At 37.8% G+C, this 13,858-nt stretch overlaps 1 protein-coding gene across 1 annotated transcript in view; it reads right to left on the bottom strand.

Annotated features, from left to right (window-relative positions):
• The window catches only part of LOC139969369 (IgGFc-binding protein-like), a 50,636-nt gene that overhangs the window by 35,511 nt on the left and 1,267 nt on the right, over positions 1–13,858 (bottom strand). Inside the window, exons 2-11 of the mRNA XM_071974257.1 lie at positions 7,684–7,983; positions 6,062–6,295; positions 5,603–5,728; positions 4,850–5,014; positions 4,304–4,438; positions 3,682–3,804; positions 3,079–3,195; positions 2,748–2,861; positions 2,066–2,397; positions 1,688–1,828 (exon numbers count right to left, since the gene is read on the bottom strand). Of these exons, the coding sequence (XP_071830358.1) occupies positions 1,688–1,828; positions 2,066–2,397; positions 2,748–2,861; positions 3,079–3,195; positions 3,682–3,804; positions 4,304–4,438; positions 4,850–5,014; positions 5,603–5,728; positions 6,062–6,295; positions 7,684–7,983 (1,787 nt within the window). The remainder of the gene's footprint in view (positions 1–1,687; positions 1,829–2,065; positions 2,398–2,747; positions 2,862–3,078; positions 3,196–3,681; positions 3,805–4,303; positions 4,439–4,849; positions 5,015–5,602; positions 5,729–6,061; positions 6,296–7,683; positions 7,984–13,858) is intronic.

Genomic DNA, 13,858 nt, shown 5'->3' with positions numbered 1-13,858 from the left:
CCGAACTCGACCGAGTCGTCGGGGAACATGACGCATTTACGACCGCCGCCCCCCCCCCCCCGCCCGAGCATATTTTTTTTATGATATCGCTAGTAAATTCGAAATAGAAAATGCTGAGATGCAACTTACACGGCATGGGAAGTGTCATTTCCAGCGATCTGGGAGGCATTTTTGGCCAAAATTTTCTTGTACGCTTCGCGCCAACTCGTGGTGGCGCTACGCTTCGATAGTTTGCCTACAGGCTTCGCCCATCCCTTGGCAAATTATTCGCTTCGCGCCTGTTCGAATTTGTAAAGCAAACAGCAGATATCACATCATATCAGTAAGCATGAAAATGGCGTTCCAGGGTGAACAGCCTCAAAACTGTCTATGTGTGTAGTCAAAGGCGAAGGAGCCCAATTTTCATTTGGGGAGCTGTAACGACTTGCCCGAAAATATAACCAACATTTTCGCGCGCTCCGCGCGCGTTCAACATGTTCATGTCAATATCATATAAGCAAGCATCGGTTATTACATCGCATGCCATCATGTACCGTACGGTCACTGAAAGTTGCGCAGTATACCGCGCGATGCTCACATAAACAACGAATTGTCCTATGTAGATGGAGAAAAAGCATGGAGGTCCAATTATGTCAAAACTTTCTTTTACATTAGTAAAAGTGAATTAGTCAGCCAAGCTTAGAACTTTATTTTAATTACCAAGGAGATAATTTTTAAACTATTCATTTCCTTTAGCTACATCATTGCAATGTATTTTTCTTTCAGTATAGGTGCCCGGAAAATTCTCAGCATATTGCCCGAATTTTCAGAAAGAAATATTTCGTTAGGCCGCTCCCCCCCCCCCCCCCCGCCTCCTTGACCTATGTGTGTAGTGTTAGGTTTCTGAAATATCTGGGTTTTTTTCTTTTCCTTCAACGAAGTTTTATAATAGCCGTTGTAGGAGGTTTCAATATTTGTACACCAAAGAATTAACTGTGTCTGAATTCTCGAAAATTACTTGACCAACTTTCTTTATCATACTTCCCTCTACTCGTGCAAGTTTGACCAGTCTGTTAGGGGTTCAAGGAAGATTTTCTATATTCGTTGTCCATAAATGAATTTTTTGCAACATTATGGATTTGTTTTGAAGTGAGTTTAATCACGAGAAATGTGAATTTTGAAATTCTGAACCAAAAATGGGCTTAAAACCTTCAAAAGTGGGGCTTACGGGTATTGTGGGCCGCGATGTCGAATCACTTCAAAAAAGCAATGATCCCCTGGAGATGCGATGAGGTCGAATATGATGTGTGACTGGTGACAATCTTCACAAAGGTTATGGATGGGAAAAAACTATTGGAAAATACTTGGTTCTCAGGCAAAAGTGTACATCTGGTTGGTCATTTTCAAGCCCTAGAAGTGTCATTTCCGGTGATCTGGGGGTATCAAAACCAAACATTTTCTTGTACGCTCCGCGCCAACCGATGGTGGCGCTCCGCTTAGATAGTAATTCGCGCCCCCCGGGTTAGAAAATCCTGGATACGCCCCTGTTATCATGTTATATCCTATACCACACGGCGTAGTTAAATACAAATCAATTCATATACTGTAAAATATTAGGCATATTGCAATCATTGAGTAATTCCTAGTTGAAAAGAATATAACCGGTTAGATCCTATATATCGTCGCAAGTGAAATATAAATAACCAACCACCCCGGAGCAATCGTTGGTGATGTTTTGGTCGCAGTCTCCACATAGTCCTTTCACATGATTTCGGTATGCGAATGGAACAGAAAGATCAAGCGTATGTCCGTCAAGCTGCAGAACTAATCCAAAATTTGTTGTTAAGATCTACAAGAAATGAAGAGAAAGAAAGCAACCAGTTTCAATAACAGATAATGATATTTTCACATTGTATTTGTCCATCAAATAATGTACTTTGTACGGTGATCAACACATGGAAGGTATACATTTTCGTATGGAAACTGTGCAAATTTATTCCTAACCATTATAGTAAATTAATAATCATAATCTCATTTACTACCGGCTGTATTGTTACCATTCGTAATAGCAAAATCCTATACTCACGTAAGTGTTATCGGATCGGAGTGTTATTTCAATACCTTGCACCACGTAAGGGGTATTCGCTTGTACCCCATCTACATAAAGACCGCCATGTTGTAATTTGTAAATGGTACCCTCAAATTCAAATTGCAGAAATGAGAGTCTCGTAACCTGGTCATCCGGCCTTTCTTTATGTTGCCGGACAATGAGGGAATAGACAGGCAGACCAGATAATGCCGCATCTTCCTGCGAATGCTCAGAAACGACATATTCACAGTCCCCTTGGAACGTGAAGAAATTACCGTCAAATGTGTGGTAATGAGAGTTACCCCAGAGCTGACATTCGCAATAGTTGACTGCAAAGAGAAAAGATACATTATAATTCCATTGCCATCACATTCACTATGTGGTAATAGATAATAACGGTAAACGGATACGTTAAGGTAACACTGTAGGAATGAGAGAAGAAGTTCCAGGAGATGATATTAGTCAGATGATGAAAGTCGGTTTTCACTAATTAAGCGGTAAACATCGAAGAATATTTCTTGCATATGTGTAAGGAATTTCCCTGACCAAATAAGACTGTTGATGCTGTTTGTTATTGTTTTGTAATAAAATATAAAACGTATTATTAGAATTAGAAATTAAAATGTCATTAAAAATATAGTGGACAGTGCTTGGGTTTAGCTAGTTGCATGAGTCTTACTTTGCTCGCAAAAAGTTCCCCTGACTTCCTCCGGACAATCACATGTGAATCCACCCAAGAGATCTGTACATCTTCCACCGTTAAGACACGGCTGGGACTCACATTCGTTGATTTCTGTTTGTAACCAAATATAACATTGTACATTATATCCCTCTACAATAGCTATAGTAGCCATGAGGTAACATTTAGCATTTTCCTAATTAAAAATGATAGTACTGTTGTCACCAAGTTGGCATCTCCTTCCTGAATTCATAATAGAATCCTTATATTGTTATCTTTAGTGAAGTTTGTTACTTTCATTAATAAAGCGTGTAACGTGAATCGAACTTACCTTCTTCACACTGATTACCTTCGTAACCAATTGCGCATGAGCAAATGTAGCTTCCATTAAGCTGAACAGAGCAGTTTCCATCGTTCTGACAAGGAGTGCTAGCACATGCACTATAATCTATTGACAAAAAAGAGCAGAGCATATTTTTCAGAATGATGCATCAAAGTCGTGGGTGGCATAAACAGAAACATCAGGAACATCTGTGTCGCATCATATCATCTCTTATTTAAGTTGATTATATATGCACCCTTTCTCTCTTGTACCTGGTATAACATAATCAGGCACGACGAGAAGAGTCAGAGAACGTTTACGGGACACTGGATCCAATCGGAGGAGGTGTGTCCTTAAATCGAGCACGGTGTTTGGAAACTCGGATGACTAGCGTGAACGAAGCCCTTGGCACATCGAACTTACTGCATCTTCCGCGATGGGTACCCAACGACCGACCAGTTTCGAGCCAATAAACTGGCATGTTAATCCGCCAATGGGTAAGAGTGCTGTTGTCACGGCACCTGAAGGAATTAATATTTTCGCCTTCCCATGTATGTCCCGTAAATTTATGAGGTCGACTGACCTGGTCCTTGACCTCCTGTGGATACTTACCAATTAATTCACAGTTAGAACCGATGAAACCAACAGGACAGTTGCAATTATATCCTTCGAATCCAAAGTTTGTTTCACATGTCCCGCCGTTCAAACATGGTTCATGTCTGCAACTGATTCTCTCTGAAAATAGTATGAAAGAGCTTAAATAAGAGAACATTACTTTATCAACATCAATTCACCACAATAGAGCGATGTGTTGGAAGAGGTGATAAAGATTGGCTAGCAATGAAGGTGTTAACCCAGTGCATTTTTACATGGTTTAACATTTGTATCGGTATAGAAAAGTTTTTGCATAGAAAGAATATAAAATGGTGTTAAAATAAGTCTTACGAATTTGTTTAAGGAAACCCAACGGATAGTTGAATTGAGAAATCAGTCATGTATTTAGAACGTTACTTCTTACATGCGTAGAACTTATTCATGAACCTCTGAAGTCACGCTACTGCAGTAGGTCTTCAAGGAAAGCACATTAACCACGCAACTGAGGGAAGAACCTACACACTCACGCCACACACACACTAAATCCCACGTTTGAGATAATCGCACCATATGCTGGTTTCACATATTGTTTCATGCAGACACGAGTAGAAAGCACGAGTGTAATACTGTAACTTCTTACCGTTACAATTTTCGCCAGTCCATCCTTCTTCGCATATCGCCGGTGAGCAGGTGCCCATTTGATTGTCGCATGTAGATCCTTCGGAACAGTGGCACGTCTGAAGACAGTCTGCTCCAAATGTACCTGGCTCACATTCTGTCATCAAAAATGTAAATTCATGTATCTATATTTTTTCAAACAATGGATAATAAACAAAGCAGAAAGATTTAGGGAGAGAGTAACCTTCTTTTAAAATGATACGTTTACAATCAATTCCAGGCGCTCAACTATTGTCTCGGGTTGTAGCAAAGAAGTCATTAAATTGCCTACATACGTCTTTCCAGGCTAAAATAAAAATTACATTAGACATTTTCTGTTAATTGTTTTGAGGACTTAACCTAAATATTCAACTTATTGAATAAAAATGAAAAGCTTGTAATATGTCAATTCTTCTCGAGTATGGTTTGATTTGATTTGTGGTAATCACTGTTCGATGTCAATCGTAATTTATATTGAAACTTCGGAGAAAATATGTTTGTACACGACTTGAGTGCTGGAATTTATTACCCTCTGTACACCCTAGGCCGTGAAATCCAGGATAGCAAGAGCATCCGTATGGATCAGGGAGACAAAATAATTCACCACCACAGCTTCCTTCAAATCCTTCTTTAGAGAGAGGCTGATCCGAGCAGCTAAACTGGCAGTCTTCTCCAAAGCAATCTGGTCCACGAACTTATAATGTAATGACAAATAAGGAAATATATTATTTTTTATACTTAATCAGGTTAAATGGGCATCGTAATCAAATGGATATAAGGATTACCGCTTCCAGTCCTGGTCAGATCATTACATTGGCAAGAGACTTTATCTCTCAATTTACTCTCTTTATCCAGGTATATCAATATGGTAAAGCGAGGTGACACGTTGATATGGCGCACTCTAGTGCCACCGAAGCCACTGTTTGAATTCTGTACATTTGGTTGGGTGAGTGCGACAACTTACCAATGACTAGGGATTAAAGGTTTTTCAAGTCATGTGAGAAAGCATGAACTTGATACAATCCTATAAACCTTGAAACTCTAACTTTAAACTTAAAGTTTTGGCTATCTACATTCTAACCATAGTTGATGTAAAACATATAACATTGCAAAATGAGTCATTGGATTAATTTATCTGTTTCCATGCATCGGTTACACATTCTCTCTCTGTCAACAAGTGAGGGTTTAGAAAAATCACCTAAGTACAGTAGTTATATTACGATAACGCAAATAGTTTGTTTATGATAAAATGAGACAACCTTGTCTCTATTTGCCAAAATACCTCCATCACACAATGCCCCTGCAAAGCCTGGTGGACAAATGCACTTTCCTTCGTCTGTACAGACACCTCCATTGTAACAGACGCAGTAATCGTTACACTGATGTCCAACAAAGTTCAGAGGACAACCTATTGAGAGAAAGAACATTTATGTTGGGTATCGACAAAACTAATCCAGTTTTAAGCAGAGGAAAATTTGTATGCCCTTTAACTACAGTTATTTTAGTTTCAGCTTATCAGTATTGTGTTCTAAGCATAAGTCGAGAAACAATACTTGAAAATGAATGAATGAAATTGTTTATATTCGACAAAATGAATAATAGTGTTGGAACTAGTTGTTCTAGATTTTGGAAGCAAATATAATTACTAATTGTAAAATACACATAATCAACAATAACCAAAATGAATAGGTGAAAGTCTGGCATACACATTTTGTGATAATTAGCCATTAGAACTGCTTACGTCTGACGATCAATCGGATATAAGCGTGTGGCTTGTGCAGACAAGTGTAGGCCTCGTAGATTCCTTCATCGTCTGTAGACACATTATGGAGAGTAACGCTTGCCCGTCCTTTCCATTGAAGAACCTTTCGACCATTATGTCGCCATTTAATCTTGTTTGATCGTGAAATAACTTGAAGAGTGACTGTGTCGCCCACACTGGCTGTCTTTGTGACATATCCGTCAGGTAAAACATCTATCAGAAGTAATGCGCGAGGAAGAAGAAGAACATTTAAATGAGTAAAGTATCGATATAATTATTTTATTTCACATATATCTATTATGCCAACGCGTTCCCAAAGATGTTGAATCCATAGAATAGTGAAATTATTTAAAGAAACAGGATGTACCATGGTAACGTACCACAATAATATGGAAAAGGATGCGTGCGTTTGAGGTGTGCGTGAGTGTTTGTGATTGAATGTGGTGAACTCATTCTTCTAAACCGTAATGCAGACATGTCAACAGACTTTAAAGTTGGTGGGCATGTGCCTCGGCATGGGATAGCGTAGCTTATTGGCTAACTACGTCGGCGAGTGAAAGTTCAAAGGTCCGATGTAGATTTCAAATGGAAAATCAGCATTCCCCGATACAGAAAATGACAAAATTGTCCTGTACGATATCGAACTATGGGAAATTGAAACGTGGTCGATTGTGTAGAGGACTAAAGATCGCATGACCATAACAACACAAAGTATCACGTACTCGCGATCGCTGGCCATGCGGTGGATTTTAATCCTGACTAATAAGTGCATGCTTGAGATGTATTGCGTACGTGAATGATAGTATCCTAAGGTTAAAGACCAGAAGTCAGAGCGGATTACAAAATTGCGGAAATCTTTTTAGCTATTATGCCGACGAAATAGCTGAAGATGACAAATTCATCAATGAAGTAAGGAATGTATAAGTGACATTTTTGTTCGAAAATTTGATTACGAAGTAATTGATAGAAATAACAATAGTCACTTGATCAATGACGTTGAAATGATTCAAGTTTCAAAACAAAATATGTTGCAATCTTCATCTAAACTATAAAGCTCATATACTTCAAACACAATGTTCCATATGACTTTATATTGAAAACATCGTAGTTATCATATACCAAAGTATGAGAAATGTTATTCCTTGAATTGCCTGCATGATTATTTTGAAACATATAACAGTATCACAGCGTTGTAGAGGCCAGACATTCAAAACAATTTTAAACGAAATTGCACAACAGCGGCGTTTGGTGACTTCATGTACCAAAATGGAAAATTGTGTTAACCCAAACTTCGATAGCAAGACATTTGCTGAAATATGTAGCAAATTTAGCCTACAGATTGTTGCTATACTGTTGATAAATGCTTGTTAATGACAGTTAAAACATTCAAATGCTCATTCGTGCTTTAGAGTGTCTAATAACTAAATGTTGATATTAGTTTGGAAAGCTACTGCAATAGGCTATCTTGATATGAACCATCTTTGCGCCATAACAACGAAAGCAAACAATATGACTTTGTCATGATCATCTATTTACCAACAAGAGTGGCGGACAAATAACATGCAGCTGGGTCTTTAGATAAACAAACTTGTTCAACTTACTACTATGTTTTCTATGGTTAATAACCAAAATCTGAGCAGAGCCGTTGGTAGATGATGTACAAGCAAACACTCCTGTCCTCGTGTCTGTATGATGTCCTGTACCAGGTGGGATTTCCATTCTCTCGATATCATTTGCAAGCATTGTCTGGTTCCCATCGGTCAACTCTTTCAGTTCGCCGTTAGGCGAGTAACGCTCAAACTTGATGGGAGGTTGGTCACGGCCGACTCCAAATAGGTGAGAGGGCGCCGATGATTCTATAAGGGGATCACTACTCAGGCAGGTAAAATCCCGAGCATACACTGATGGAAAACAAATAACACAAGTGAAATTGTTGATTACAGGATCATAGGACCGTGCAAATTGTCTGAGACACTGAAATACTACAGTTTACTTTCTTGCTTTCTGTCTCATATATTATTTGCATACTACTCTGTTTTATATTAACATAAACCAGCATTACGAAGAATATACTTCCAACATTATTATACATGAAAGTCCCAGTCAACATACTACATGTTTGGCAATTTGTTTTCCGAGCATACCGTAGTTTGATTATATATATATCCAAAGTCGTGGATGTCTAGAACATCTTTATTAAATTCTCGGTTAATAATCGTCTGCAATATAATAGCACAAATTTGCCAACCTTTGCACGTTTGGCTTATGACTTTATTTATATTATTTATTTCTATTAACAGTTATTTCATTAGAAAACTAGACCCTGACTAGAATTTTTCTTTTCTTTTTACTAGAAATTTGAACAGAAAAGTTAATGGGACACTGCATCTGAGCCAGCAACCAGATACCAGCAACTATTTCAAATTTTCAGACTTTAGTTGAAGGTCTACAAATTTCTAAAGCGAGCCATATGTGCAACAACACTCTTCTATTGTGTTAATCCGACTAACAGAGTGGCAAAAGCTTATTTTATATATTTATTATATATAACCCATTAAAGTAAAAACTATTATATTTAGAAATGTATTATTCTGGTTTATTAGCAAAACTACGTCAAAAGTTTGACTCCCCCAACGCCCATTATATTGCTCCAAATGCTCTATCCATTGAAAACAATAAGTGAACCTGATAGAGGGTTCTGTCAACAAAATCACAAGTAACTCTCTATAGGAGATAAAGATCAATTACCAATTACTCGAACCAACTAATGGTACAGAACAAGTCTTATAAATTCAACTTTTTTAGTGATCATGTATATATTGAGGAGGAATTTTCTCCTTAAAAGAAAAAAGAAACAAAAAAATTAAAGGTTACAAAGTTATGTAATATTGCTTTATTACAGTACTGCTTAAGGACACATATGATTTCGAACACTTAAATACAACGTATTGCTTTGGCGCAATCTTTACCCGGTGATGACATATACTAAATTTAATTTAACTCCTGAAAGGCTTAAGACTTTCCAATGTTGCGATATCCCTGGATCTCTCTCAATTGTGAGAGAGCAAACTGGTACGTGTCAATTCAGCCTTAATATATATAATTACCAGATATTCTTTTCTCTACAATAGAATGACGTTACATCTTCTAGTCTGAAGAGCTTTCCCCACTTTATATCACGGAATTCTATTTTAACATTTATCTTTTAAAAATACGAACTCTGAATTGTCCCTATGACGAATATTGCCTAAATAATGTTGACTATACTTGTTGACATGCGGTCGCTGACATTAGGTTGTGGTAGGTGTTACAGTCGAAGTAGGTGCAAAAACTATCCTCCAACAGAGCTTCAGGTCTTCAACTGAATGTGAGGAGAGTGGCAAATGGTGCCAATTCTTAAACTGTCAGACGAGCTCTGCAATACAGTTATATTTTGTCCGATCAGGTGATGTACTTTCCTTCCAACTCTGCCAGAACACTACATAATGTATGAATCTGGAGTCTCCAGGAATAATTGTGTTTTTAGCTTTCACAGTTAAATGCCAGTCATAAATTATAGTGTGCTAGCCCAGGCTTCAATACAGGTAACCTTTAGGATCCTGTGCCCCATGATATGAAAAATCACAATATTTTAGCTCCGTCTTATGCAGCTAAGAGCCATAGCATGACTCAATCCGATGGTGGTATTTTGGAGAGTGAATAAAAACCTTATCCAACACTCACTTCACTGGCTCGATGTGATGTCTCGCATAATTACTAGTGTAACAATTAGCAACACCTGGCAATACAATACATTGCCATCTTGACTTTGCCCTGCCCTGGTAGTGTTTCTTTTGTGTGCACTAGCTATCTTAAGAGTATGCTACCCTGTACCTTTGAATTATCTTGACTATGCCCTGACCTGGTGATGTTTCTTTTGTATATACTCAAACTATCTTAAGATTATGCTACCCTGTACTTTTGTAGTGAATAGAGGGATTAGGGTTTATGTAAATCGTCCTACATCCCTGGACACTACTTTCCATCAACAACAACCAGGGTTGACTAAAAGTAAAAGTTACTTAACAAACTTTCTAAAATAAACAGCTGACAGATTGACTTCTCCCGTCATAAAACATTAAAATTAACTAAATTTTACTATTCTAATGTGACAGCAATATAAATAGCTACCTTAATATCGTCTAGTTTGTCAAGAATCTATAGTATAGGTTCGATTAAAAATTGGAAACAGGATAATACCGTTACCCTTCTTATATTAATATTTTTGTCTTCCTATGAGTATGATTATTTTCTTGTACGGGTTTTTCTGTTAGTGATTTCCACATTATCGCCTGTCCTGCAAAGTTGAGGCGGAAACAATTTACCAACTTTTTTGGTGTTGTCTTATTGGCAAAGCGTTTTGGAAGAAATCGGTAGGTTTTTGTGTAAGATGTATTGACTTAAATTTAAATTACATCAAATGTGGGTGAAAAGCAATTATCGTATGCAATCAATATATTTCGTACCGGTACTTTGTTGTTCCATTAGGAAACAATCCCTAAACATTTAGTTCTGGTTATGATTCCTAATGCTGTTTTAAAAATTTGAACACTTTTTTCTTTAAAGTTAACAAGTGTTGACATAGGTTATAATCATAGATTATCATGAGGTTTATGTTAATTACTTACGTCAGAGCTGAGCGAAGTCATTGAGTTTTAAGTGTTGTTTTACGTGTGTTGTTCTGTAGCTTTTCAGTGAAGTGGGTGAATTTTCTGTGAACGACCTGTTGTCATTGTAATATTAATTATCTATTCTGGATGTATATCAGGCGCGTATCCAGGGGGGCGTTGGGGCGCGAGCCCCCGGGTAAGAAAAAGATGAGAGAAAAAAAGAGAGTAGAAAAAAGGGGAAAAAAGAGGGGGGAAATGAGGAAGAAGGAAGGGAAAGCAAAAGAAGAAAGAGAGAAAAGGAAAAAAGGAGAAAAGGAGAATAAGAGGGAGCAGAAGAAAAGCGCCAAGACACCGGGAAGAGAAAGAGGAACAGTGACATAATTACAGCGCTGATCCCTTTTGACAAATCTTTGACAAAATCCGGCAACACACCACTTCATTGATAACAAGTGATCGGGTTGTGTTTTAGTGACGTCTAAAGGTCGTGCACTGACCTACATGGAGTGTGACCACTCCCGATTTTGCAATTTCCCAAGAACAGGCCCCGAAAAATCCCAAGAAATCCCCAAAACGCTGTACTATATGGATATCTAGCAATATCTAGCGATATCTATAGGGATAAAAATCCCAAGATCTTCCCTAAACTGAAGGCAGATGGAGAATCGAAGCCTTTAGTGTGTAATGACTTACTTACAACTGTGCGTCTTTCGAAATGATAAGAATGTAGGGCATTGCCAATAAACAGATTAAAGTTATTTATTTAAGTCTCATTTCAATTATGCGAATTTATAAAGCAAACAGCAAATATCACATCATATCAGTGAGCATGAAAATGGCGTTCCAGGATGAACAGCCTCCAAACTGTCTATTTGTGTAGTGTTCGGTTTCTGAAATATCTGGTACTTTTCATATCGTTCAACAAAGTTTTAAAGTAGCCGTTATAAGAGGTTTTAATATTTGTACACCAATACATGGGTGCAGATCCTGGCGGGGACAGCGGGACGCGTCCCGCCAACTTTTTTAGTGGCGTGGACATGTTGTCTTGACCAAACGTTGCATTTAAAATTCCCATATTGAACTTTGGCGCAGTTTGATCCAGAATTGTGCAAATGACATGCTATAAAAGACGAGAATTATTACTATTGACACTGTTAGGCGTGACTTCTCCGGTGAAGTATTAACACATTCAATCATGTGAAACATAATCTATACACGAGACTGGTAAATTGTGGTCAGCAAAACGGAGTTTCGAGTGATGTCTGCTAACAGAAAAATGGGTATTATTCCTCGTACTGTTACGAATATACGCGGAATTACAGGGATTAACAATATCACTAAAGACACGGGGGAGAATATTGTTGATATACTTATAAATAAAAGAACACATCTTGAGAACATGAATGTCGCTGACCTTAAAAATACCAAGGTCTTTGTGCAAAGTACTGGTAGGATAACGTCGATGTTTAAAAGTAATGGTATTTAACATTCTATTTTGGAGGATTTGTAAAGGTTTTAAGTATGGAAGCTTTAGCCATGCCATAAATTTCAGCACCGTAAGAATCTTAGAACAAACCAGTGAATAGTAAAGCTGAATAGCTACAGAGGGGGTGAGCGAATCCCTGAGGCTATAAAAAATGCATTTAAACTTAACAAGACTATTACAAAGGTCATCAATATGTGGCTTGAATGACAATTTATCATCAATCATAAGGCCAAGATATTTGATGCAATCTGTTTAACAAATATTATACAAAATGCTCTGAACACGAATGAGAAACATTATCTTTGGCATGAAAAATAGTAAAGTTAGTTTTCCCAAGATGCAAGGTAAGTCTGTTGGCATCAAACCATTTTTTGAGACTGCTTAACGTTGATTGTGCTTTAAGCACGATATTGGTAAAGTTTTTGTCGTGGACAAAAACGTTTGTGTCATCAGCAAAAAGTCTTAAGGACTTGTCAGGTACAACATTTTAGATTAAGAATAACAGCGGTCCTAAAACAGATCCCTGTGGCACACCGATATTAACATTGGAACACGTAGAATAAGTACTGTTAACATACATCAATTGTTTCCTGTTAGATAAGTAACTATGCATAACATCGAAAGCTTTACCTCGAATACCGTAACTGTATCACTTGGCAAGGAGAATTTTGTGGTCGACAGTGTCAAAGGCTTTCTTGAGATCTAGATAAAGACCCAACACATTCTCACCTTTATCTAGATAAGTACGAATACAATTTGTAGTCTCTAAAAGGGCATGACTTGTATCATAACCCATTCTGAAGCCGAATTGAAAGTCAAAAAAGGTATCATTGTTGTCCAAGAATATTCTCAGACGTTTCTCGATAGATCTTTCTAGCAGTTTATTCATACAAGGTAGCAAGCTGATCAAGCTGATCTCCCTTTTTAAAATCGGGATGACTTTTGCAACTTTCAGGGCATCTGGATAAGTACCAGTCGTGAGCACAAGGTTGAAAATATGACAAAGAATTGGATAATAACATGTGAGATGGATTTCGAAATTTTAGGAGGAGTACCATCGATACCAGGTGATTTTCCATCTTTTAGGGAATGGATTTCTTTGTGGATTTCTTCAGAAGTGATGGGCGAAAGAAATATAGTATTTGGAGTACCAGGCTGCATGAACTGCATAGGATCGTTAACTACCCACAGTGTGTGTTGCCTAGCTTCATGTCCAGTTCTCATTTTATAATAGTTATCCACAGTTGTTAAATATAGGACGGAAATCGCATTTGCGGCAGTCTATAATTGATATCTGGATGAGGACCCAAGACCCATCGTATACAAAAGTCTACTTTGATTATTTGTCCCCTGATTTTTTTTTTTTCTGCAGACGCCCATGTATTTCCCTAAACTAAATTTCTAACCCATGAGATCAATTAAGGAGGTTTGGGAGCATCATTGGGTCTGGGAAGTGTTATTTCCGGCGAACTTGGAGGTATATTTGCCCCAAAAAATCTTCTACGCTACGCGCGAACCCATGGTCGCGCTCTGCTTAGATAGTATACAAATAATGAATGGTTATGAGTGCAATTGTGCAAATATTTCATGAGTTGAAAGATGGAATGTTTCATTCAACTCGGCTGCGCCTCGTTGAATGGAACA

This window comes from Apostichopus japonicus, chromosome 1 (assembly GCF_037975245.1).
Source record: "Apostichopus japonicus isolate 1M-3 chromosome 1, ASM3797524v1, whole genome shotgun sequence".
Classification (NCBI taxonomy): Eukaryota; Metazoa; Echinodermata; class Holothuroidea; order Aspidochirotida; family Stichopodidae; genus Apostichopus; species Apostichopus japonicus.
The sequence above is the reverse complement of the archived record's forward strand: the minus strand, read 5'-3'. Positions and strand labels throughout refer to the sequence as shown.